We start from the raw sequence: 27,181 nt of genomic DNA, 5'->3' as shown, positions 1-27,181 counted from the left end.
ATTTTTGATATTATATTCTGTAAAGTACCTGATATCGTATAGGAGTGGTTCTGGGTAACCTTTCTCCTGATGATAAAATAAAACTTTGGTATGTTATGATTTCGTGTTCTGAGGCCTGCAGTCTACACAGAAGGTATTTAGGGGCTAAGGGCAAAGGCTGGTCATGAGTGTCTGTCTTGCTCCTTCCCTGTGGCATTTGCTGTCTGTCTGTGAGCCTCCTCTCTACCTGTGGYCTGTGCTGAGCTCAGCTCTGTGTCTTACACATCCTTGCCATGTCTGCTACAAAGGCCGGACAGCACAGCACTGAAAACATGGGAGAGGTGAGACCCGCTTGCAGTCAGCTCCAGAGCCCTGACCTACACAAACAGACCTAKGCATTCCCCAAAACCTTCTCTTCTCACTAAACTGGAGGATGGTGAAAAAAAAAACACAAAAACAATCCAGTGCCACCTGTGCATGCACCCCATGGAGAACTCAGCCCCCTCTTTAAGAGAGTTTAACCCCCTGCATACACCACAGGACATTGTCATGTTGTGTTGTGTCCTCTGTGAARGAAGGCAGCAGTGGCAAGGGAGCAAGTCTTGTCCAAAAGGGGCTTTTCCAGAGATCTAGTCTGTGCAATTCTGCAACTCGCATGGCTTAATGCCATCCTTTCTGCCCAGTTACAGCAGTGCCAAACTCCTCAGTACCCTGAGGGAGGGAGGCAATGTACAGCCTGGTACCGAGCGTGGCCCTGGCAGGGCATCGCAGTGGTGGGATGATTCCCTGCACGAGGCTCAGCGTTAAGGAGAGATAGTGGTTTGAAAAGTGCTGAAGATGCTCACAGCTAAATGACCAGCTCCCACACTCCAGGTCTGGGCAGCCCTTCCCCAGGAGAGCTCTGCAGGGCTGAGCAGAGGAATTTCACTGAAAAGTCAATGCGCTGTGACTGAACCCTGGGCAAAGACTATCGCTGTGCTCAGCCACACTGCCCAGCTGTGACGTGGGAGCACTGACACCGCTGTGTTCAGAAGAGTCCAGAAGAGAAATAGGTCAGCTTTCCACGGTGAACAAGGCAGTGCAAAGTTTAACTGGGCAGGTAGCTTTTGTTAGAACTATTGATTCAAGTGAATAAGAGAGGCTTTGGGGAAAGCAGGGTCTGGTGCATGACACAACGTGTCATGCCAGCTGCTCTATAAACCCTGCCAGGGGTGGTGGCACTTCTCAGTAAAAGGCTGCAGGTGACCTGGTTTCTTGCTGCCAACAGTTATCCAGAGAAGACAGGGTGTGATCTCCGAGAAAGCAGGAGAGGCTGGATGGGGAGAATCAGGAAGACAAGGCAAGCTCATTGCTTCACATGGGTGTCCCTAATCCCTGTCCATCTCCTCCTGCTGCTGGGACACTGTGGAGCCCTAGTTGCTTCCAAGGCTGCCTCTGTCTGTGCTCTGTGTCAGTGGCCCTTCCAGACGGGCCCATGACCCCATCACTCTCCTCCATCAAACTTCCTGTTCCACAAAGCTGACAGAACAGATCTGAGCTCCAGACGAGCTTCTTTCCAGGGCTAAATTCTGCTGGAGACAGTCTGTTGGCTCTTCTCCATCTCCAGTTTTCATGGGCTGAGCAAAYTGCCATTTCAAGCCCTGTGCCAGACTGACACAGCAGTTACACTGGGACACTGTGGGATCACTGCAGCCACCAGACCCCAGGGTGCCAGCAAGGACTCAAGGCACGACTCAAGCTCAACCCTTTTGCTGGCTGGAACACAGCTTGCCTTGCAAGGAGCCCATGCAGCGATGCCTGTGCCAAGCTCCACAGAGCTCCACAGAGCCATGACTGATGACATGCTCTGTGTCATGAAGTCAAACTTCGTGCCATGTCTAACCACTGCCCCGTGCTCTTCATCCCTGCTCGAGCCAGGATGAGGAACGGTGGCTACCAGCGACCCAGCAGCAGCCCAGGGCTTGCCGAGAAGGGGAGAACTGSCAGGGCACTGAGCATGGGCTGAGGGGTGTCTTTGCTGCAGAGCAGCTTCTTTGCTAATGACAGCAAATCAGCTTTGCTTCGACCGGCGAGCACAGATGGAGGTTGAGGCAGGGACACAGCTCTGCTGGTGATCTCTTCTCCACATCACCGGCTGTGAGAATGCCGCCCTTGGAGAGAGCTTAAAACCATGGGAACTCTTTTCTTCCATGTGCCAGGACCCAGCACTTGGAGCTGGGTTCCTGAGCTCCATTTTCCTAGGACACAGATCTGAAATAACTTCACTGATCTCCACCGGATTCCTCTGGGCTCTCAGCGGGCAGCAGGGTGGAGGGCGCGTGGCCTGGCTCATTCCTAGGAGGCCGAAAGRCTTCAGAAGGATGAAGGGGAGGAGAAAGCAAAACCAAAAGCAAAGCACGTCCCTTGGGTATTAAACCATCAGCTGTAGGATCTGGGCTTAGACAGCTCCCAGGCATGTTAGGAAATGTTGCAGCCCCAGAAGGGATCACTCATAAATACTTTCCTTCTCCTCCCTTCATTAGCTCWGCAGTGAAATCCCCAGTCAGTGCAGCCCCCATGCCCTGCTCTCCAACCAGCCAGGCTACCAAGACCCTTCCCCCTGCACCTCTGCGGTCACTGCTGCTCCTTGCAGGGAGGGCCAGGAACGGAGAGCAGATGAGGAACAGGAGAACAGCAGAGCCTGCATTTGCTGGTGCCTTGCAGCCTGCCAGCACAGTGAGAGCCGCTCTTCAAGACAAGAATGGAGACAGCAATGCGTGAGTCTGACCGCAATGAAAGAGCAGGGAAGCACCCCCTGGGTAAGGTCTGCCTATCCCTGGCCAGACATTAGTGCCAGGAGTGAGCGGAGACTTGGCAGCAGAGCAGCGCAGCCACCGCCTGCCCAAGGCCCTTGGGGCTGAGCCCCGCGTGCTGTGTCTGCGCTGCTGCACTTGCCAGGCAGCCCAGCCACAAGCCACAGCAGCCCCACACACAGCACTGAGCTGCRGGGTTCCGCTCCAGGCTCCAAAAGAACCAAGAGGCAAGAAGAGCTTTGCTCCTAGCGCGGYCTGCTAGAAAACGCTTGCGAAAACAGCAGAGCTGAACACCAGARTAGGCTGAGCTGGAAGGAGCCGAGGCAGCCACACATGCACGGGGAACGGAGCAAAGAACAGAGGAGCCCCCCAACATACGGAATGCGGGAGACAGACTTTGGAGCGGAGACCTGGGGGAAAGCAGCATCTGCAGGAGAGAATGTAGGTGGAAAAGCTCAGGATGGGTGGGAAGGGCATCAAGCAGGCGGAGAGGTGGCTCTATCCTGCTGAAAGAGCAGAGAGAGACAGACAAAAAACCAAGGACCCCAGCAGAGATGAGGTCTCCACCTGAGAGAGGGAGTTGCCCTCAGCTGCTGGGTGGCTTGGGAGGCTGCATGTGGCCAGAAATGATGGAGTAGGGCTGGGAAAACCTCAGTGTGGAAAAAAAAGAAGGCTGCAGGCAAGAGCAGCAAGAACCTTGGCCCTATCTCTGCCTTCATGACACGATGCTGACAGAGAGCAGGAGAGATATTCTGCCCAGGCACAGGATGGCGCACGATCTCCAGCCTCTTTGCAGTCATTCCCATGGAGATCCCCATGCCTTTAAACTGCTTATGGAGTCTGCACCCTCTTCCTGAAGGCTGGGTGTTGCTCAAGTAATATCTGTTTTGGGGGTGTCACTGCAGTGGTCATAAAGTCTCTGAATCCAGGTTTGGTGTTTTCTATCCTTACAGGAAAAATGTCCCCAGAGGGTTTGCCTAGAGGTTGCTGYGGTGATCCTCGCAAGGATAAGGATAGGACACCCTGAACACGGGGAGGGCTGGTACTATATCCCAGTGCTGGCCAGTYGCTGGTCCCAGTTCAACGCTGGAGCTGGGATCCAGAGATCTCGCAGCTCCATCTGCTGGATCCACAAGGGAGGAGGGAAGGCTCTGGGGAGGGAGGAGAGTCATTGGGATGATGGGATGAGCAKGATGGGCTACTTAGGAAGCAAAATCAACATGGACCGTGCATCATACAGGGTTTTCTTGATTTTTTTTTTTTTTAAATCTCTTAACTTTCAGATTTTACATATGAAAATAAAGGCGATTTTGACACCAACAAGGTGAGGATGAAGCAAATCCCAAGTAAGTAATAAAGGACTATGACAGAGATAGACAAGAGAGCACGTGGGTTGTGTGAGCCACAGGTTGACTCCGTAGAAGTTACATCGAGGATCCTGGATTTGGCTAACTTGTTTCCATCCACTCATCTTTCTTCAGTTAATCCACCCACAAAATCATGTCTTTTTTTTCTACCACATCCAATTTTAGCATCAAATCATTTGCAAAGTCAGAGTTGAGGAAGTCAGGATGCCTTTGCTCAGACCTGGGCTGTTCATTTCCCAGCAGAGAGAGGCTGGCTGGCATTAAAGATAGGATCTGACCTGCTTTTTCTCCCCTTGGCAAAACATTCCCAGCGGGATTATCCGAGACAAGCAAAAGCAATAGCCTTGGTGCCTTGCCACAAGCAGGACATCAGCCTCGGTCGTATGGCAAGCTCTAACTCTTGGACCTCAGTGTTGCAGGAGTCGAGTGCCCTGCTGGAATCCCTGTCTTACAGTCAGGGAAAGCAAAGCATGATGAGGCTGCACAAAGGTGTCCAACAGCACGGGGCAATTAACCCGAGGTTTTCTAGGACATGCCATCCCCATGGGGCCATTGTGCAGGAGCCCAGCAGCTCTGCTGCAGGAACTGARGAGTCCAGGTTGAGCAGCTCTGCTCCGGGTTGAGGAGCATCAGGCTGCTGGAGGGGCAGCAGATTTCCTACCATCTCTGTGAYATCTTCCCTGAGCTTCGCAGGGTGAAGAGCAGCATTTAGGAATCAGTAGCCTCTCCTTTGCCCAGACTCTGTAGCCCATAAATACAATTTTGCCATGACTTGCAAAAGGCTTTTTTATTGACCTGGCAGGGTAGGGCCTCACGACTTGTTGGACTTGTCCTGGCTTGATCTGATTTTCAATTTTTATGGAAGTGAGAGCAATTACTAAGCAGTCAGGTGACTACTGCCTGATTTTGTTTTAGCTTTAGTTCACCTTTGCACAATTGTGCAGGGTAACACCAAGATAAACAGTACGAGGAGGCAATTCCCTTTGGCAGAGTGATTGGTTTGCACCCCTAGAAGGAAACGTGGCCTGGAAACATGCCTGCCAGGGACGAGAGCTGTGGCCAGGCTGCAACATGGTCACAGTGCCAGTCCCTCGGGGAGGTGGAGCAACTCCCAAAGGCAGCACAGGGAGKAAGGAAAGCCCCAGAGAGCTGCTGCAGCCTGGCCACACAATGACRGTCAAGTTGGTGGGCTTTGTGTTTGCCAGGTGTTTTTCAACATGCCTGAAATCCCGTGGCATTACTGAAGGCCAACGGAGTCTCCAGGGACACAGCGCACACCCGTCAGCATCCAGGGTTGGGRCAGATGCACCTGTACACAAAGCAGCACCACCATCCATGGGCACCTGATCCCTGTGAGTCTGCAGCAAACCTCCAGCTCTAGCTACCCTTCAGCTGCTTTGGGAGCCAAATTTCTCCAAGGCCAAAACCAGGGGAGGGCAAATATGAAGCAGTAGGATGCCTCTGCCCTGAATGCTGAGACCGGCCCAGCTGACCCATCATGATGGCCCCAAGATTCCAGACAAGCCKTTCACACATACCTGGGGAAGGGCTTGGAGAAAGTAAAAAATACAGATTCAGCCTTTGGCTAAGAACGAGAGGCTTATTTTATTCTTGTAAGCCTGTCATGCCCTTCACTTCAGAGTGCTAAAGGATGTCTTTGTGCCACGTGTGTCCCATAGCAAATTATCAGATGCACCCAACTTCCCTCGGGAACAAAGACAAAGGGCAGGTGTCTGTGGAGAACCACTTATCCAAATGCTCAGTATCCCAAGCCCATAGTCATCACGCTGGGTTTCCCTTTGCAAGCTCCAAAAGGCTCTAGTTGATGTTGAAATAAACAGTAAGAAAGAGGAGCAACGCCAACACGCAGAGCAAGCAGACCCCGACGCAGCAGTAACGCTTCCAGCGCGAGGTGCTGCTGAAGGAAGGCACGCAGCGTGTCGGGGTCACTTGCTGCCTCGGGCCCTGATCTCCGCGGGTGCTGCCCGTTTTCACCCGCTTTGAGGCAGCCGGCACGGGCCTTGGCCTTTGGCAAACCCCGAGCTGGCAGGCCTCGCAGCGCCTGCTCTCATGCGGCCCTGTTGYCTGCGCTTCCACAATCACTTCAAGGAAATCCGAGGCCTGCACCGGTACATGGTAGCACTCCTGGAGGATCGCTAGCACCAGATTTTCCAGGACCCTGGCCAAGCTCTCCTGGCTGAAGCTGGGCTCCTCCAGCAGGCCACCAGGGCACTGCCTGCATGCCTGGCGGAAGATTCTCATCCGCACTCTTCCTGAGCTCCGGCTTCGGCTCCGGCGCATGTGGAACAGGATGTGCACCTTGGCTGATGACCAGATGTGACAGCACCTGGAGCACTGAAACCTGGCAGGGCAAGGACAGAAGAAACTCATCTTTGGCTCCGTGTGCTGGGCCAGTGGCCTCCAGTGCACTCAGTAGGCATCAGGGCTCGTGTATTAGTTTCACAAAGCGCAACTTTGCACTTGACCAACAGCTTGTCCTACCCCTGTCAGCATTAATACTGGCCTGGCCAGATCAACATATATGTGAGATTAGGGCTGGCCCCAGCATTAAAGATTTTAGGACCAGGGTTGCCTGCTTGGACCAGCTTATCCCCTTTTCCTAGTCTGTCTGAGCCCTGGTGCCAGGAACCAGGTGCTTGAGGAGGGAAGCAACAGGAACCAGCTCCATGGGGGCTATGGCTGCCAGTCTCACCTGTGCCTGCACTGCACAGCTCAGCGGAAAGCGAGCCCGAAGCCTGGGGCCCGTGGAAATTAAAGAAGAAAAATAGAAGGAAGGTGTGGGCGGAGGCTGCAGGCAGGTGAGAAGACGTCCTGGGGTGTCGAAAGGGGTGTAACCCATAGCTTCTCTTTCAGAGCATGCACAGCAGCCGCTGCTGTCTCCTGCTGCCTGCTCCCTGCCTGCTGTTCTGAACAGCTTGGGTGGGTTTTTGCATCTATATCACTGAGCTGGGGTCACTCTCCCCTCCAGGATCCTGTGGCCAGGGTGTAGGTGCAGAAACTGCCCAGCATCCCTGCCTGGCCTGTGTCCCAGCAGCTTGAGTGTCCTGCCCATCTCCTCATCTTCTGCCATCCATCTTCCCTTAACATCCCTCTACATCCCTTCCCAGCACAACTCCTGCATTTCTTTGCACCTCCTGTCCTCCCTTGCATGGCCGCAGGGTGCCACGGATGAAGGGCTGTGTACACACTCTGCAGCCCCTTCTCTGTGACTGGCATTGCCCTGCTGCACCAGAGGTTTTGGAGGTGGGAGCACTGTGCATGGAGAACCCTAGAAGGCACAAAGCCTCAGGGCGAGACAGCTTCCCATGAAACTTCAGGGGAAACCAGGAGTCCRTCTTCCTTCCCGAATCAGCCATGCACGGAACTGACCCAGAGAGYCCAGATGGAAAGGGAGGAGAAATCCATTAATTGGTCAGCTATGGAGGTTTGCTTCTTTTGCCTGCTGGAGGAACCATTTGTGTCGCAGAAAGAACAAGAAGCTCTGGCCCAGTACAAGCTGCACTTCAGCCTGCTGGAGATGCCTCCTGCTCCTCCCCTCCATTTACCGTGTTTTTCTTCAGTTTGGCAATGAGCCTTCCAAGTCTGGAACACAGTGGGAATCCCCCACCCATCCCCACCCGCCTCCAGACTGCCCCTTTCATTTCCTATAAATTAATACTGAGAAAGGCCAAGGCAGCCCCTCTGCTGCCTCAACATCTTGGTTGAGTATCATTTAACGAGCTGGGATGAAGGGGAATGGATCCACCAGCCAGGTCAGCCAGCCCCCTGCCAGTCTCTTACCTCCCGAACACAGAGCGCTGCATGTGCTCTGTCCAGCGAGGCTTGAGGATGTTCACCTGGATGGTGTTGTCCTCTAGAAGTTTCCATGGCTCTGTTATATGTTTTTTATTCAACTTCTCCATAAAAATGTTCTGCCAGATCTCCATGGTCTTTCCTGAAGCTGGAGGAGTGGCTGGCATGAGGGTCCACCAAGGGATCCCAGACCGAGGTCAGCAACTTCTAGGCGCTGCTACATGCAAGTAACTTTCTTTTCCCGGACTTTTGCTCCCTCATGGGCTCAAAGTCAAGCTGTGCTTGTGAAGGGGAACCTTTGCTCCCCTGGGCTCAATGATGCCCTCTCCTGATTCCTGCACCAACAGGCTCTGCTGACACAGCATCAATGTCGGACAGACAGAATGTCCCCCAAAGCAAAGGCAAGGTCTTCCCAAGCCCCACATGTTTCTGCATATGATATATGGGCATGGGAGGACCTCACTGCAGCCTCACTGCAGTCAGTGTCTCATGATGTCAGACTCCTGTGGCTGGCCATGACCACTGAAATGATGGCAACTGGTGGAAATGAGCAGAGACTGTGCCCCACACAGCATAATGGGAGGGAAACCCACTAAAAACGCAAGCCTCAGCAGCTGATAAGCCCAAGTGGCCTTATTGCTCTTGAGAGCTGCCCCTGAACAGGGGCTGTTTTCAAGATCTTTCAGCAAACCCCAGCAGAAGAGGCCTGATATGAAACTGCGCAGTGGAAAGTCRGGGAGGCCGGTGCCAAACACAGAACTGAAAGAGGCCGGGTGCACAGCAGCAACGCGAGGCCGGCGTGGGCCGTGGCGAGAGCTGGCAGAGCCACCGAGGGCTGCTGGCACACAGCTCTTTTGGACCTCAGCTCTCTCTGCTGGGCAACGTCTGACCTCCCCACTGTTGCTTCTGCAGGATGCTGGATGACCAYATCCCTCCAGACATCCCATGGTGAGCAATGCAGGATAGGAAGCAAGTTAGGAAGGGGTGCAGATGAGAGCTGGTTTCGAGAGAGAGATTAGGGGAAGATATGGGGTCTGATCAAGAAGCCTCAGCTTGTCATGGGAAGCAAACCATCTCATCTCGCCTGAAGCTTGTGGAGGGGACCAATCTGTGCAAAGAGTGGGTACCAACCCCGCGAGATCACCCCGTTTCCTGACTTGGTGGAACACGCCCAGCCTCCAAGGAGATGGGTCAGGTGGCTGTTGAGGGTGAAGCCACCTCAGCTCTTTGGGTCAAGCTCCAGAGCAGCAAGTTCCCATCCCAGACATTCAGGCAAGATCCCAGAAGCATTTAATTTAAAGACTGTAGGATAATAAATCCTGCAGCATAAAAGACATCTGTTTCAATAGGGCAGAAGGATCTGAGAATCAGACTGAAGATACTTCATAATGACTAAATGCAGCATATCCCCATGGCAGTCATTCAAGCTCGACCTATAGGCCAGAAGTCCAGGAGACCCCAAGCAGCAGAGCCTGAGCTTAGCCCTGCCTTAGAGCTGGTCTGTGGCAGACGTTGCTGGGGGCAGTGAGACCTGCTGAAGCCACCAGTGGTTAGTGAATTAAATAGTGCCAGACAACAGCTACGGGCAGTGGGTGCCAGTGTCTGTGCTGGTGAGGAGTTAGGCACATCTTGGTGGAGTATCATTTAATGGCATGACTATAGCCTGAAGTTGTGAAGGACAAAGGGTGCTCACAGCCAAGAATTTCAAGGCAGGCAGATGCATTTCAGACCCTGAAGCAGAAAAAAGAAATTAAAAAAAAAAAAATGGAAAGGACCAAAACTGTCCACCCACCAGTCAAAGCTCAGGCTGATTTTTATGTGGCTGCAAGTGAGAACAGTGGTGGCCCCCACATTGCAGCTGGTCCAGACGTTACGCTCAAGGGCTTCAGTTAAGAAAGAGCACTCCACGAATTCAGAGTTGGCTCTGACCCATGTATTTCAGCCCAGCTAAAGCCAGTGCCAGAGAGGGATGTCACCTGCTGATACCGTGTCCAGGGGAAGGGGGAGGTGAGGATGCACATGGTGCCACAGCGCCTGGCACCTCCGCGGAGCGGAGCAATGGCTCACAGCAGCTGGCAGCAGCGGTGACAAGGAGGTGTCAAACAGCACCAGCCACATGTGATGCCCTACAGACCCTGGGAGCAGAGGTAAGGACTGCAGGTTGGCAGGGCGCCTTGGCTATTTGCTCCTGGCGGAATTGGAAATACAATCCTCAGTGCTGGTGGTGATCTTCATAGTTAGCATCCTCTGCCTGCTGTGTCTCAGGGCCCARGGCAGGAGAGCCACTAGGCACAGGGTGACCACGATGGAGTCATTTGCAGTATAGCATCTGCCCTTCTCCTTGGACCCCCGTGTTCTAGTGGACCAGATTTACACTGAAGAGGTTGAGTCAAGGAAGATTTTAATTCCCTCATTTGCTTCAGTGGCAGATGCATCTGTATGAAACACCTGGAGCTATTTTTAGTGGAGGACCCAGGGAAGCAGTCCTTCTCTCAGGCAAACTGATGGCTTCATCTGGAGAACCTGTGGTGGCAGCCCCTTCCTTCCTCCCTCCCTCCCTCCCTTCCTTCCTTCCTTCCTTCCTTCCTTCCTTCCTTCCTTCCTTCCTTCCTTCCTTCCTTCCTTCCTTTCCTTCCTTTCCTTCCTCCCTCCCTCCACCAAGGCTGTCTCCCCAGCGTGCTCCTTCCTCAGCACCGGGGAGCCCATGGCACGGAGCTGAGCCCCGCCACGGAGAGGCTGCTGCCGTGGAAATCAGCGCCCTGCTACGTCATGGGAACACGACTCAAATCATGACTCGGGCTGCGCTGAGTCCTTGGAGTCATCTCTGAGCAGGAGCCGGCGCTGCTCCCTCTGTCAGAGCCTTCGATTTGCTGTCACCCGAGGGACTTTCCCGGAGCCGCCCACAGCGACCAAAGGGCTCTGAACTCGGCGCGCTCCTGCCGGCGCAGCGCCAGCCTTGCCGCTTGCCAGCACCCACCTTGGCATAAAGGCGTTCCTGTGGCTGCCCATGCGGCCTGGCTTCCGTGGGGAACAGGGACAAACCTGGTCCCTGGATGCACCCCGCTCATCCCCTGCATCCCGGTACTCCGGCAGGGACTTCTCCTGGTGTGGAGTGATGCTTGAAGGAGGCGAAGACACAGCGCAGCCGGGTGGTAATTTCCCTGCCACTTTCACATCCCCTGAAATTATTTGTGACTTTAACGCACACCCCTGGGTGAGCCGGCCAGGCGCTCCGGGGAAGGTTTCGAGCTCAGACACTGGAGATGAAGTTCCCACGCTGCTGACAAGGCCCCTGCTGGGGTCCCTGGCAGAGACGCAGCCCCGCAAGGGACGGGGAAGCTGGTGCTACAGCCAGGACCTTGGGCCACGAGTGACACCCCAACAACACTGCGCACACAGCTCCTCTCCGTGTCCCACTGCTTGGCATTTCAGAGCCTGGCCAGTGCCAGTGATACCCTGGTTTGGCTCCACACATTKTTTTTTCACTACCATGAAGGTTTTGTGCTTGTCTTTCTGGAATTTCTTTGGGAAGGGGGTACATTGCTAGTTTCTGCAGCTCATTGAGGTGATTTATGCCCTTTTCCCAGAAGGTCCCACACCCTTCCTAAATTGCTTTCTGCCCTCATTTGAGCTATGCATTTCCTTTTCCCAGAGACACTCAACATGAATTATCTGCCTGCAAGCCACTGACAACAGTTTCTGGGATACAGTTCAATAGGTAGCCATCCACCCACAGTGTGAGAATTTCCAATTTTCTCATTTGTTTATGAAAATGTAAAGTAAGGCTGCATGAAGATAGTATCGCTCCCGATTTCCCTGCATTACCCAGCCAGTCACTCTAGTGAGAAAGAAATTAGGTTGGTTTTACACTATTTGTTCCTGCTAAATCTGAGTTCTCAGCCCCAACGCTGTCTCTCTACGTTTACCGATTTCGTGTCTTACTATTTTTTTCCAGTGGTTCTCTAGGTGCTAATGGCTGGTTGTCTCATTTATTACTTCTCAGGTCATAGAATCATAGAATCCTCATCAAAGAATTGATGTCATAGATCCTCTTTTTTTTTTTTCCTTTCCTTGAAGCAGAGGGTGAATTGGGTGTCCTTGTCCTCATAGGCTMCCATTCTGCCCCAACTCTCTGCACCCCTGTCTTCTGCTGCAAGCCTGCCATTATCAATGACAAATCTTGCCATCCACTAAAAGTGATTCCTATGTCCCCTAGGGACAAGCAGTGGCCACCAAATCCTTTCCAGACATGATCATCTTCATAGTAACACCTTCCGTGAGGCCAGCAGTGAGAAGATCTCCAGTGCAAGTCCCACCTGGCTGTTTTCCCGCTTCAAACAGCAGATCCTGCCAAAGGCAGGAAGAAAGAGAATGAGAAACTATGGAGCCAACTCAAAGCAAAACTAGAGAAAGCAAAATGAGGCTCGCGGGAGGAAATGGAAACGTTCTGCAAGCCTACGGCATGCTAGGTGAAAGGCAGGAGGGCAAGACTCCCTATGGGAAAGGATGGGGGAAATGCAGTGGGTCTGGACAGGTCAGACCCTCTAGGACTGTGCAGACTGGCTATGCTTACAAGCCTGGCAACTTTCCCTGTGAGCTTCACCCTCCCACCGACACCAAACACGGGGTGCGTGCCAGCTTACCCTCAGCAGGTGTCTGCAGCCCAACAGGCACTATCCCAGTGAGACAAGGATATAGAAATGTATCCGTCCCCAAATACCTGACAGACCAGTCCCACCCAGAGATCACCCCATAAACCTGAGAGGCCAATACCATGCACACCCTGCTCAAGCTCCAGCCAAGCCTCACCAAAACTAAAGCTCAGCTCCAAAACCTCCCAGCCTCCCATGAGAGGGCTACTGTCAGTATGTTGGCTTGAAAATGAACAGGATGGTGTTATCACACATGACCCTACTGGCCATTCTCCTCTAGGCAGATGCAATGTCTAATTTTGCAGAAAAAGCTCTTCACAATGTCACTGCGCATTTCTCCTCAAAGGGATTGATGCAAGCAGCAGAAGAAAACTTCACCTTCCTGCCTAGTTCTCTCAAAATCAAACTTTTGGGCTGGGATTACTTTAAGAAATGGTTGCCCACAGGTGTCCCAAATCATCTTTAATCAARGGCAGGTGTATATAAAGAGATAAAGCTCCTTGCTAAAGGCTCAGTTGGTTCTTAAGYTTGTGTGTTGGGATATCGATTTGCTTAGGTCTAAGGCAAACAAAAGTTGCACATTGAACTTCCTGCAGATGTTCCTGGAAAACAGGCTGAAGATCCCTGAAGTCTCCCTGGAGGACTTGACCATCTCCTGGTAGGCAAGACCCTGTTGTAGGACTGGSTTTGGGGCTGTCAGCAAGTTCTGCTCTCTCAAGGTGGAGACCCCAGCTGACACTTGGTCACAGGAGGCTGGAAGCTGACAAAGCAACTTTGGTTGCTTTTTGGTGGTAGCCCTTTCATCGTCCCCCTCATCGGGGGAGCTCGGGGTATCTGTGGTTGGAAGCGGTTGCACTAACTGACAGACTAGAGTACACAGGAAATGGAGAGCAGCTTTAGCGACCACAACCATCACCTTGGTGGCACACCAGCTGTTTGCATATTTGCAAGAGCTTCCGTTCTGCAGCACGTGGGCAGAGTAGCTGGGACTGGCCAAAGGTTGACCCGTGCATCAAGGTGGGTATGTGACTGCAGGTATGTGTTTGTATGTAGGACTGAGAGCAAGGAAAAGTCAGGTCTAGAAGCTATTGAATTTTACAGAAGCTTGTTCTTCTCCCATTTGCACTGTCATTAGCCTAKCTTTTCTGAAGTGGGATGCTAAGGAGCAGACTTAGGCCCTACTTTTAGCCTTGCTATGGATAGCCATTTTTACGTGCATGGAATAGTTCCAGCAGCTGTGGTGCTGCTGAAGCAAGGTCTAAGTCATAGGTGGGAAAGTGGGGAACTTCTCTGCCACAGACCTCCTGTCCGCAGTCTAAACCAAAGCCCTCCGAAACCATGCCATCCACCTCTGGGGAGTCCAGCCCTCCAGAACACTGCAAAGCAGTTGAGGCAGAAAGACCAGAATCTGCTGTTTCCTGATCCATACTGCTCTCAGGTTCACCCTAGCCCAGCTACTTCTTGGTGTAAGCTGTGAAATCCAAAGCAGTTGGTGAGCATCAACTTTGGAAGTTGATGTATTAGCCCTCCAAGAAAATCTGATGTTAACTGCACCTTAGCATCGTAAGTGGAAATGAGATGCTCCTGCTTAATTTGAGAGCAAAGAAAAGGGATGTAACATTGCCAAGGGTACAAATATTACCCTGCCAGGTTGTAGGAGTGCAGAGATGGGCAAAGGCACAGAGCAGGAGGGTTTGGGTCAAAAGACTGAACAGATACCACCACCAGACTAGAAGGAGAGTCAAAAATGGGAGCTGCTGCTCCTGGCTTGAGTGCTCACATGCTCAGCTCCCCAGCCCAGAGCAGGATGCTGAGATGGAGATGCTGACACTCMTCTTGGAGCACTGCTTGGTCTAGGGATGTGCAGTTGGGGGTCTGGAATCTGCATCCTGTGTGGAGCTCACCCTGGGAACAAGCAGTAGCTAAAAGTGCAGGATCTCAGCCAAGCTCCTAGGTGGTCTGGGCACACACACATGGCTGTGGGGCAGATGGTCAACCAATTCTAATGACAGGTAGGGCTGCTTTTGCCATGCCCCAGCCCTGCCCGCTGCTCGGGGCACTCCCAGCAACCGCAGGCCACCCTTTGCCACAAGCAGAAGGGGCTGYGGCTGTAGCTGGGGTGTTGCAAAGACGCTGAGCAAACGGCAGCCGCGCGCCCAGMACACCCAGTATCTCCGATTTCTTCCGCTGCCCGGGAGGCAGGATGGAAAAAGTGAAGCAGGACCCACCTCTTGCGTGCGCCGTGTCTTACGGGAAAGCCAAAACAAAACTGCTGACTGAGTTCCCACTTCTCACTCGCTGCAGCTCTCTTCTGCCTTGGCTTTTCTGATGAACCAGGCAAATCTAACCCAGCTGGCTATTAAAAGCAAGGCAGAGGATTTTTAGGAGAACTKTTGGGAGAGTTGTTTGGGGCTGAGCCACCAGGCAGGTTTTGCTCTTGCAAAAAGTCCCAATGGGTTTGGCTGCACGTTGACCCAAGTAAATGTTACATGAGTTATAGCACTAGTGGAGGTGCCTATTGCAAGTTTTGAGGGGCACAGGAATCTGCAAGATGTCACCAAACTTACAGTCACGTCCCAAGGAAAGATGTAAGCCAACCCTGATGGATGTTTGTCCTGTGTAAGCTGGCAAACCTCAAAACTGGATTCTCTCACGGGGAGAAATTCTTTTGCGTTGCTCTCCTTGCATCTTCCCCCAACGTGTGAGCTGGCTCTTGTGGCTGTGCCAGTTTTAGTCTGAGGTGAGGRGAAAAAAAGAAACTTGCTGACAATGCTGCTAAGCTGTAAAGTGCAAGTGATTATTGCTTGTTTCGGCATGGTTTCATGGTCTCCCTGGTAGGTCTCTGCCTCCAAACCCACTTTTTCCCAGGGTGTCTCCAGTCTCTAGCAGTTGTTTCTTCTTTCTGTTTTGATTTCTGTGTGGTTTTGGTTAGGTTGCATGTCCCCAGCACCACTTTCAAGAGGAAAATGGAAATTAGGAGCCTGAAAGCGCTGGGACATGCCAAGGGCTCTCTCAACATGGCACTGTGTGGTTAGCCACATGTGATGGCAGCAAAGCCATTAGGCAAGCTAGGGACACTTGTCCCCAGCCAGGAKGGGTGAACCCCCAATATAAGCCCTGCAAGAGAAGTCCAGTCTGTGCCTGTCTATACCCAGAGCCAGCTTGGATCACATATCCCTCTGCCTAGACAGKGGGGAGAGAAAAAGAGCAGCTTATTCTCTAAATTATTAAGAGTAACTTCATAGAAGAGCAGCTTGCCTCTCATACAGAGAGGCCCAGGAACCACAACAGACACTGCTGCCTCCCGGCTCTCATCTCAGCGCTGCTGAGAGTCGTTATTTGCCTGCCCACGCACTTGCCATCACAAGTCAACAAACACCCGGGACGTGAAATCCTTTATTCATCCCCACCTGGGTTGGATCCTTCTCTCACGGGGGCTGGCAGCCACCATGAGTGACTCCCAACTGATGCCGGGCTCACGCAGGGCTCTGCAAGGAAGAGCATCGCCATCCTGGGGCTGGCTGCCTTCCTCCACGGACAGATGGGCAGATTCCCCCTCTGCCAGAGGAGGATATTGCCTGGAAACATAGGAAACTAACTGTCTCTTTCCCACAAATCTCTAAATAGGTCTGCAGCAGGAAGTCTCTGCTCTGGCGCTACAAGTCCGCAGCGCAATGTGGCAAGGGCCACTTTCTTCTGCTCAAGTAAGTTCAGGCTCTTGCTGGCTGGTAGAGGCAACTGTGTCAGTGCATCTCCTTAGGAGTCATTTCAGTTCATGCCTCTGCGCTCAGAGGCATTTTTATCCCCAAATTTTGTATTGCGAGTGGATGTGGACCCAGGCAAAGGAAGCAACGTGGCTGCTCCTGAGAGATGCTGGGAGTGAGTGATGAGTAGAGGCAGAAAACCAAGGATAARACATGATCTTCAGTACAGGCACCTGTCAGCATCCCTGTTCTGCCCCTGTCTGATGCTCCCTGCCTTTAGAAGGCCTTTGGATGCCAGCAGTACAAGTTGGCAGGGACCTTTTCTCACTCCCTTGTACTCGTACAATGGCCACCGTGCCTGGGAGGGACATCAGGTGCCTCCACCAGCAGGTACCTCTGCATGTCCCTGCAWGCTATTTTTCCATAGCTGCAAACTGTCTGGAGCAAGAAGGCGGGAGGAGCTGTGCCCGTCTGGACACAGCAGTGGCAGGGCAGGTAGTTGCCTGAACAGGGCACCAGTGCAGGACACTCCTGGCTGGGTGTTTTCAGGGAGGCTGTTGCAGCACAAGGATGGGAGAAGGTGCCCTGTGGGATCCCAGCCCCTCAGCAGGGCTGTAGCTGCACCTGACCACTTCTCTGGTGCTGTTTTTTCTTTCCCCGCTCCGGTGTAACTGGYTTCTCCTCTGGGAAGATGATGGTGGCGTATTCAGTCTGGTCAGCTGGCTGCATCTCAGGGGGTGCCTGCGTGTGCTGGTCCCTCTGAAATTCCAGCACACCGTAGTCCACAGTGGACACAGACACGACAGGCGGCTTCTCTTTCTGCAGAGCAAGGAAACGACATCAGGAGTGGTTTGTTCTCCATCTAGGGGGTCCTGTTCATTCCCAGCACAAGCCCCCTTTCAAAGCAACTGCCATGACTGCTTCTGTAGCAYGTCAGCAGGAGAGCAAGAGGGATGGAAAGCAGCAGGAAGGACACGGGTGATATCTGCCAGGCGGTGAGCTTGGAGATTTGAGGTCAGTGCTGGGGCCGTGTATGGCTCAGAGCTGCCCATGACCTGTGTGCCCAGGGATGCCAGCACCTGGGCTGGCTTCCTGCCTGCCCAGCCTTTAAGGGAGTAACGAGCAAGAAGCCCCTTCTTTACTGCTGTTGGATACTGAGCAGCCAGGACTGGAGCACAGGAGGCACGAGGGGAGCCCAGACCTGGGATCATGCGGCGTCTCTTCACCTACTTAATGGCAGCAGAGAGATGGAAGAAAACTCTTTGCTGTGACATTCAGCAAAAGGATGAGAGGGAAGGGGCATGAATTGGAACAGAGGAAACTCCAGCTGAACATATGAGGAAAAATCCCTCCACACCCCTTGCCTAGGGCAACCCTATCTAACATCAAAGATAGCCTTGCTTGGAGCAGGCTATCTTTGAGAGAGATCCTGTTCTACCTCAGGCAGTTCTGATTTTGTGATGGGGGCTGTGCTGCAGGTGCAGAAAAACAGTTGTAACGGTGCAGAAAAGATCAAGCAACATCAGGGAAAATATGAGATGTGAGAAACGTGTGAAGGTCTGATAAAGGGAGGCTTAGCACCCTCCCCTCCTGCACCCTACTGTCATGACGCTCCCTCGCAGCAGATCAGGGTGTCAGAGAGGGGAAACTCACCGTTGCTGTATTTTCACGTGGTGTTTTTTTCGCATCTGCAAAACAACACATTTTGTCAGAAGGTGCTTCAGTGCCAAGACAGCGTCAGCATCCCCACCCAGGACTGACCCTGTGTCCACTTGCCCTCGGAGAGCACTAGACACTGTAACTGTCACACCAAGGACATGTCCCTTGTCACTGAGGCAGGGAGACAGAAAGAGGCCCCACAGGAGCACACGCAAGACACATGGGGGAGCAGGACCCAAACCACCCTACTCCTTCTCTGGGATGGGAGAGATGGCTGCCCCTCCTCGTGTGATCCATTAGCCCCCAAGCCCTTGAGGGTGCCAGCACCTTCCTGTACTTGGTGGCTTCTGRGTCATAGGGCCAAGAGAGCCCTAGGTCTGGTCGTGGTGAACAGCTCACCAATCCCAGGGAATGGCAGGCCTTCCCTCCATCTCAGAGTGGGATATGCCAGATGAGCATCACCCAGAAGGTTCCCCCACAGAGTCCCAAGTAACAGCAGTGTTCCCCGAGCAGGTCCCCTCGTATTCATACTTCCTCTCCTGTATGTGATGGTGAGGTAGCCAAAGACGAGGAGCGCAGCAGCACCGGCCAGCAACAGGATGCCCATGAGCACAGCCTTGGTGTAATCGGGGCTGCTCCCGTCGTCTATGTGAGGCTCGTCAGTGGTGTTTTTTTTCTCAGGMGCTTCTAAAACAGCCATCCAAAACAGAGAGAAGAAAAAAAAAAAATAAAGAGAAAAAGTCAGGTGTATGAAGTGACCTCTAAAGTTCCTGTGACATGTTAGAGATGTAASAGGTGAATGCAATGGTCTCTCCCCATTAAAGGGATTGGTCACAGATGAGCTGCCCCAGCACTTTCCCTTTTGCTGAAGGCCCCTTTGAGCCCCTAAGTCCCCCAGCTGCCAAGCAGGGAGACTGATGTCTCCTGAGGCACGGGGCTGTGCAAACCACGTCCCTCCTGGACCTTGTGTCAGAAGAACAACCTCTGCACATGCTGCTGCTCCAGGAGCGTGAGCCCCARCTTATCTCCTAGACAAGCCCCTCACACCTCGGACCGGGATGCTGTTCAAGGGTGAGGGCATCTCCCTGCAAGGGTCTCCTGCCTCCTTCCAAGGAGGGCATGCTGCTACCCAGAGCATCACTGGAAAGTAGCCCCAGGAGGAGGGAGATCTCCAGTCACAAGGTCAAAGAGGAGGAAAATGGGCTGCTGTGTGTCTCCAGACCAGAATCGTGCACACAAAGGAGAGGGGAAGAGCAGAGCTGTGATTTCCTCCAACCTAACAGATCCCTCCCCAGCTGGGGCACTGCTGRGTCTCTCTCCTTGCATGCCAGCCTGCCACAGGAGCCTGAACTGCAGCTAACAGCCGCACACCTCACTGAATATGGGTTCCTCTGTCCCCTCCAGCTGAACATACAAGGAAAAAGATCCCCAGCATGGGGAGTGAGGAGGTCCCCCCTGCTCCACTCATGCCCCGCTTCCAYGTACATCCAACACTGCACGTGTGCCAGAGCCGCTGGCCCAGGTAAGCATCACCTAGAGTGAGGAGCAGGCCAGAGGGAAGGCTTTGCTCCATGGCCAACATATGCAAGGTCCCATGCTCATCACAGCCCATTACACAGGTCTTGTCCCAGGCTAATGACACCRAAGTCCCCAGCCCCTCTGCAGAGAGCTAACACAGATGATCCATCCCCAGCAGCCCAGCCCCTAGGCTGACCTGTGACCACAAGCTGGGACCGGTTGCTCTCAATCACTTTATTGGATTGGAAGAAGGCGATCAGCCCACAGTAATAGGAGCCTGAGTCATTCTGGTGAAGGTTCAAGATCTCAATCTTGAAGGCAGGAGTGTGGTTTGTGAGCAAATACTTCTCTGTCTTCATGGTGGGGCTGTTCCGGCTGATCTCAGCAATTTTTTGGGGCTGGCTGTGGTTGGTCTCTTTGTACCAGTTGAGGCTGTACTCCGAGCCAGAGGTGTTCTCCATGGAGATGTTGCAGAAGAAGGTGGCTGAGCCACCTGCAGGGAGAGTTAACATGTCTGGGAAGAGAGTCACTGTTTGAGGGAGAAGAAGCAGGGAAAGGCTGTTGTTACAGTGGGCACCCAGATAAAATCTGCTGATGAGCGCGTGTGGGCCCAGCCCTGCATCACCTCAGCATCCTCAGCTCACCATGGTTGGCCAAGGACAGGCAGCCAAACCTGGYGAGTTTGCAGCATCCAGCACCCCCAGATAATTTTTTCATCATAGAAAACAAACTCCGGGGGTTGTAGTATTATTATTAAATCTATAGTCTATTTTTATGTCTGAGTCATCCTGCCTGCAGCTGATGTCATCTCTGAGAGCGAGGAGAACAAGCCCCCGGCTGCCCGCTGCCCCGTCCCAGCGCACCAGCTCCCTCCAAAGTTCCCCTCTACCCGCCGGGGTGCAAAGCCACGGGCACTGCCTTGGGCCCGCGGTCCTGCCATCGCCCACGGTCCTGCCATCCCCCGGTCCTGCCATCCCCCAGTCCTGCCATCCCCCCGGCCCTGCCATCGCYGCCTTCACACCAGCAGACAGGGCAGAGTGACCCAGCACTGCTGACACCGTCCCCTTCAGCCACTTGTCCCCACTTGCTGCGGGGACATAATCAGCAGAGACACCGTGAACATTAACCAGGTGCCCTCCACCACCTCCTGACCAAAGCCAAAGCTTCAGACTCAGGATAGTTCCCCAGCATTTTGTTCCCCAGCAAGCCCCAAATTAGCAGTAATTATCAATAACGAACTTATCAGGAATAAGCGGGCCTGTCCTTCTCTCTGTCCATCCCTCGCTTTAGTTGCCCAAGTTGCTCAAGCRTGCAAGAGCCAGGCTCGAACAAGCCGACCCAGCAGGTAGCTGTGGTATTAACTTTTGTTTGGAGCAGTAAAAAGGAGAGGAGGAACCGCTGCTCACATGGGTTATCTGACCAAGCACCTCATCCACGCCACCCAAGTGCCGAAAAGCCCTTGACACTGGAAAACCTGCATGCCCTTCTCAGAGGTCACCACTGACACCAGCCCCTGTTCTTGCAGACAGCACCATAAAATCCCTCCTGTTCCTTCAGTAATTCCTTTGATACCAACGCTCTCTTGGGAGTATTAACTGCACGTAGATCCAGGACAGTTTCTTCAGTGGATGAGGGGTTAGATGGAAAACTGGGCTGAAAAATGATAAAGGACTTAAAGAAGTAAGGAGCAGGGGCACTGCCCTAGGTTCCCATCGGACATTTGCTGCGGCAGTGCCTGAGAGTTTTAATTTTTTCAGGGCTCTGAGTTTTTTGTCTATAACAGGAAATATTCAGCTGGCTCAGGTCTCTGCTTCCTACCAAGGGCAGCTGTCAGCAATGAATGAACCTCTTCAGCAGAAGTTGTTTTTCCRCGTTCCCCTACCTCTTTCTAGCACCAAACCCATGGTTGGTCCCTGCCTGGATTTAACRTCTGCCAAAAGGACCACTGAGGGGCTTCCAGCCCTGGATCTGATCGGAGCAGAGACAAAGAGCAGCACGAACGAGGAGGCAAGCTCCGAGAGAGCGGGGACGTGTGCGCTGGGGCTGGGCTCCTTGTGCAGAGCTGTCATGGGGGTCTTCACCACGYGGCCCTGGCTCCCCGGCACGGCCTGCCCAGACTGCCCCGAGCAGGGACGCGCGTGCAGGGCCCCAGCCCTGCTTGGGTTGAGCTCAAACCAGRAGGCAAAGCCGGAGGGTGCAGCCCGAAACTATGAAAGCCAGAACCCCGCATATTCCTGCCAAACCCAGACTTTCAGCGTGGGGCCTTGGTGCCAAACCCCAATTGTGGCCAATGTCCCGGGGGGTCTCGGGGCCTGATGGCACCACGGGCTGAGCTCAGCCGCTTCCCTCGGCACCATCCCCGTCACCATCACTGTAATGTTCAGCGCATCGCCGCTTTCCTCGCTCCAGCCGAGCGGACCCAAAAGCTCCGCGTTTTCTGCCTTCTTGATGCTGTTTTCACCACAAAGCTCCCAGCCCACAAGCGTTTTCCCCCGGCGCCGAGGGCACCGCTCTCTCGCGCGCCCCGCGTACCTACCCAGCTGTGCCGCGGCCAGGACRGGGCAGCCGCAGAGCAGGGCGGCGCAGAGCCCGGCCAGGGCAGCCATGGGGTCCCCCGGCGCCGGCGCGGTGTCTCCAGCGCCGCCTCGGTGCCCGCCACGGCCCCACGGAGCTCGTGAGTGCGACAGGGGCCGGGCTGGAACTGAAATGGCCCATCTGTGCCCCCCAGGGAAACCCTGGCGCCTCCCGCCCCGCTTCCTCCTCCTCCTCCGCAGGCAGCACCCAGCTAAGCCCGGCCTGGCCCCTTCCCCTCCCCGCGCCAGCCCCTTCCCACGCAGCCTCCAGACGTGCACAAACCCAACCCAACCAAACCCAGCCCAACCCAACCGAGGGGCCCGGCAGGTTCCTTGGCCACGGCCGCTTCACAGAGCTCAGGCTGTGGGGGGCACAGGGGAACGGGGCTGCCTGCTGGCTCCAAGGCTGCTCCCGCCAGCAATGCGCKTGGAGAAAGGGAGCAGGGAGGCCAGCAGGGCACATGGAAAGCAGGGAGGTGAAAGGGACGGGAGAGCCACACAGATGGATGTTTGGCCGCCCTGGGCCTGTTTCTGCATTAACCTTGCAGGGCACGCGGGCGGGTGCCTGGCATAACGGGATCAGTGGAGGGACCCTCTGCTCTGCTTTCTCCCCGACGCTGTTTGCTGTTCACCTCCCTGACTAATGTTCCCCTAGGAAATCAGCGGCAATGACACCGTGTGATTCACTGCCCCCTCCCGCTGCTYGTGAACACAGCAGTTTTGGAAAGTGTCAGGGGAAAATTAATAACTGGGGTGAAAAACACTTTTCTCATGATGATTTCACTTTTTTTTCCAGGCTTTCAGAAATAAGCTGCACGTCTGGGGCTGGTTCACATCTCACTTTGTGGCAGGGCAGCCGGCAGGACAGTGGACAGGGATGCAGCCCCCTGCCTGGGGTGGCCAAGGAAGGAGTTTTCTGAGCTGGAGCAGGCAGGGCTTGGAGTCTGAGGTGACAGCTTAGCTGTCCCGTCCTCTTTTACAGTCTCTTCTGGCATTTCAGCTTCGTCTCTCTCTCATGAGATGCTTGGGGTCAAGAGTTGTCCTCTCYCCACATCCCTGGATGAAGCCGGGCCTGAGGACACTGCACTGCATAGCAGGGTGCAAGGAGGGAGAGGAGCGGAGAGGAGAGGAATTTGGAAAAAAATGTGGAGGGTTTCATTAAAGGGAAACCCCAGAAAAGGTGAAAGCTCRTTCCAAGGAGGCTTTTCCTCGTGGATGCCTACCAAAAACAGGGCTAAATAACCCCAGTGAAATGGGTAACGTGAGCGCGGGGCAGGCAGGCAGCCCTGTCCCGCGGAGGAGCCGGCAGCCACAGGACCGGGAAGCGCAGGAGAGCGCTCGGAGCCGCTGGCACCCTCGGGATCATCGCAGGCGCGGGCGAGCCGGGAGCTCTCCAGCAGAGCACTGGCCCTGCCGCAAGGGCGAGAATGCCTTCCCCTCCTCGCTTGAGAATAAACAGAAAAGAACAGCGAGMAAAAAAGATCCATCTGGCTGCACCGAGGCGATGGCAGCTGCACGGCTGAGCGCGGCTCCCTGCTCCAGCACCAACTTTTCCACCTCCACGCTCCCTGCTCGTGCTGYGGAATCCCGCTCAGCCCACGCCAAGGGGACTGCACGTTTTGGCCAGACCCACAGGGTCATTCGAAGCAGCTTGAACTGGGCTCGCCAGAACGAGGCGGTGCGAAAATCCTGCCCCTAGCAAGGCCCTKGGGCTGAGGCCGAAATGCAGTGACAGCAGCGGGGGGGCAGTGTTATGGGTGCCACGGAAAGAAAGAAAATGTTCAAAAATGTTCAAAAAAAAAAGGGTCTTTAAAAGAAAAGGCCCTGTTGATGCTTCARAAAACCCACAGTTTCTCTGTCTTAGAGCTGGAATACGGCTGACTGCAGGGGGCAGTCCTTCTCCTGAGCCCTTTTCCACTTGACCATTGAAGGAGAAGGGCTAAAAAGGCAGGGAGAAAAGGGGACAAAAGGAAAACCTAGTTTGTTACTYAAAGCTAAGAAACAAGAACTTCAGCAGCACATTTCAGCCAGTTTTATTTCAGCACAGAAAGTCCCTTTTTGGCCAAAAGGAGCTGGCCCAGGATGGCCAGCAGCTCTGCAGGCTACCAAGCAAAAAGCACAAGCAAGACCAGTGAGGTGCCAGCCCAAGGCCAGCAAGGGGCTGCAGAGACGGCATCTTGTTTGGAAATAAAAGCACACACTAAAATGGCTTTAAATTATCCGGAGATAATTTAATGAAGAATGCAGCGTCCAAASCGTGGATGTAGTCAGCTTAAGCCCAGACCTATATGCCCTTGAACTCTTGGGAGAAAAAAAAAAGGGATCTCATGTGAGCAGAGGAACATAAATTACACTAAAAACATGCTGAGGAAGAGAAACCCACACGCTTGCAATGCCCCCCCACAACTTTCTAACCGAATTCACATGCGTGGGTCTGAACCAGGCGGCAAGCAGGAGTGGCTGGAACAGGAAATGGTTAATAGTGTTTGCAAATAAACGCGGAGAGTGTGTGATGCCTTTCTGATACTTCTCAGAAATTAGAGGGCCTGTGCAAATGATTTGCATGCGATGCGCCCGACTCTGAGGGGAAATGAAGCCAGGCAGCTCTAACCCACACTGGATCACCAGCCCCAGTGGGAGCCGACGCAGGGGTGCGAGTGAGTAAGCACCAAGTGGAGAGATTACGCAGAGCTTAGGGCATTAAATTGTTCCTTTACAGAGCAGAAATCTTCCCGGTTCCTCAGCAGGGAACCTGCAGCTATGACTGCACCGTGCCGGGCACCGCACGTCCGTGCCACGGCAAGGAAAGGCACGCTGGCATTTTATCTCACCCACAGCGCACAGGCCCAGGCTAACCAGACTAACCTAAGATCATTTCTAGGAAAAGCTGCTGCTAAAGCACCCAGATCGTACGGAAATCAAACACTCCTGCTGCACAGGGTCTCAGGAGGCCGCCTGTGCTCGGAGAGGGCTTGGGGCGGGTGCAAGGCAGGACCTGTCTGTGCTCACGCACAGTGTGTTATCCCACGTGGCTGCACTCCTCTCCGAAAGCTCCTCACAGGATTTACCGGCCTGTTTTTCCTCCTTCCCTTGGAAAACTGCAGAGGAGCTTGCCTGGTCCTCTGGGCAACCTCTTGTACGGACCAAACAATTTGGTGCTGCTCCTTGAAAACAAAGCAGGCTTTCACTCTGGGAAAAGCAGATGCCCCTAATGAAACCTTTAAAGTTTCAACCTGTACCAGACCTCTAGCTCCAGCCTACAGCAACCCAGTGCATCTCCAGGCCCTGAGCATGATGGTGTCTTAGGGACACACTGGACTAAACAACTGCCTCTCCAAAGAGCATCTCCTGCTCTGAATCTCTCAGCCCTTTTTCCCTCTTGCATTAGAAGTCCAGGCTGAATCAGACATCAACTACTGAGGAGAAACCCACACTGCCTGGTCCACTCCCAGCTCAGGGGTCCAACCACCCTGGGAATCCCACAAGGTGACCTTCTCTCATGACCTTTTCTCACCGGCTTGTCCCCATGCATTTTTCGCCTGTACCCTGCTCTTCATGACTGAGGGGGCCACATTTCAGCAGTGGCCATGGCCTTAGCTCCCTGGCCAACAGAGGTAATGACCATCAGTCATTATTTGATTGGGAAAAGCATGAGTTTGGTCATGAGACACGTGGGTTTGGTCAAGAGACATTAAGGAAAGGCTGTGCCGTGTGCACCCACCCAGGCACCAAGGTGCCCCAAGACCAAGCAGCGCTACACCCTGCAAGGACAGGCTCTRTCACAGCCTCCACGGGGCTTAGTGACACTTTTTGGACTTGCAGGCTCTGTCTCGGCCAGTCTAACACCAGCTTCAGGAGATGCAGTTTGTKTCCTCCGGCCCAGGGCACTCGGAGCAGCCGCTACACCCTCCACCCCAGAGGCGGCTGCGTTTAGCGCAGTTTCCATTCTAACCTGGGCGAGCGCTCAGAGACCTTTCTGAGCAGTGTCACCAACTGCATGTAGGAAACTTGATCGAAGCGATTACTGTACCAAGATAAACAAAAGAGGAAGCAGGATGTGAGCTTCTCAGAAGACGTCTGTCATAAGACCAGCTACATGACAGCCTTCTTTGGGACAAAAAGCAGATGTGGACATGGAAGAGCATCCAGCTGSTGGCACGTGTGAGATATCTAGTTACTTGAGAACAGGAATTTTATGCCTGTCTGGAAGAAGTAAGWAGTTCCTGGAGCAAAATCCAAGGCTGGCCTTAGGCATTGGGGTAAGAGGCCAAAACCGGACAGGACCTCCGTGCTGGAGGACCAGCAAGCACAGCCCAAATACAGGGAAGGAGCACGGGCTCGGACACAGTGTGTGCAGGAGCACAAGGGAGAAGGCAAGTGGGCTCCACAGTAATGATTCCAGGCTGCTTCCCTACACTTTGCTCACCACACGCGGTTGGAGCAGCACCCATCTATACTGTAGGATCCCAGGGAATGCCGGTAGTGCCCGAGGGCTGGAGCTGCAGGCTTAGCGGTGGGAAACCAGGCTGCTCCCGGCCAGATGGACAGCCAGCCTTGCCAATGCATCTGCGGAGCACGCTGGCATCTAYGGAGCACCCACCACCATGGGCACCACACGAGGTCTGCAGACCCTGAAGCCACCGAGGCTTTCGCCCAGCCCAGGGGGCAGCGGCCCCGGCTCCTGAGCCTTGCRGTGGAATTGGGGTAGGGATGTTTGCACTGCCGGGTACCGGGCACGAGCGGAGCACGGAGACAAGCGAGCTCCTCTTCCTGGCTGCCCGGCAGCGGGCCCTATCTCGCACCATCAGCTCCCCACACATTCGCTTTCCCCATTGATACCACCAGCGAACTGCTCCTCCACAGCAATAAAACCCAGTGCGAACAACCCGCCATCCCCGCACGGCTGCCGGGGCGCTGCCGCCAAGTGGGTGCATCCCCACGAGGAGGGGACCCGGGAGCAGAGCCGGGCCTTCCCAAAAAGGTGCTTCTCTCCCTCAGCTGCAGCGCGTCCTGCCATGAGCGGCTCCGTTCTGTCTCCCTCCTTTCCTCTCCCTCTCTGAAAGCTACAAACAAGCACTGGGATAAAATATTTATTAAAATATTTATTAAAATGTTTATTAAAAT

At 53.9% G+C, this 27,181-nt stretch overlaps 2 protein-coding genes across 2 annotated transcripts; both read right to left on the bottom strand.

Annotated features, from left to right (window-relative positions):
* Positions 1–5,956: 5,956 nt before the first annotated feature.
* Positions 5,957–8,085, bottom strand: LOC112952407 (receptor-transporting protein 3-like). The gene is made up of 2 exons (XM_026045253.1): positions 7,940–8,085; positions 5,957–6,500 (listed from the first exon to the last, which is right to left on the bottom strand). Exons 1-2 carry the CDS (start codon positions 8,083–8,085, stop codon positions 5,957–5,959), a joined length of 690 nt encoding a protein of 229 aa, XP_025901038.1.
* An 8,812-nt stretch (positions 8,086–16,897) lies between these two features.
* On the bottom strand, positions 16,898–21,388 carry PDCD1 (programmed cell death 1). The gene is made up of 5 exons (XM_026045252.1): positions 21,367–21,388; positions 19,681–20,013; positions 18,498–18,653; positions 17,961–17,995; positions 16,898–17,126 (listed from the first exon to the last, which is right to left on the bottom strand). Exons 1-5 carry the CDS (start codon positions 21,386–21,388, stop codon positions 16,911–16,913), a joined length of 762 nt encoding a protein of 253 aa, XP_025901037.1. The 3' UTR covers positions 16,898–16,910.
* Between the last annotated feature and the right edge of the window lie 5,793 nt (positions 21,389–27,181).

The sequence above is a fragment of the Nothoprocta perdicaria genome, unplaced genomic scaffold (assembly GCF_003342845.1).
Source record: "Nothoprocta perdicaria isolate Ctin4 unplaced genomic scaffold, notPer1 scaffold_4, whole genome shotgun sequence".
NCBI lineage: Eukaryota > Metazoa > Chordata > Aves > Tinamiformes > Tinamidae > Nothoprocta > Nothoprocta perdicaria.
The sequence above is the reverse complement of the archived record's forward strand: the minus strand, read 5'-3'. Positions and strand labels throughout refer to the sequence as shown.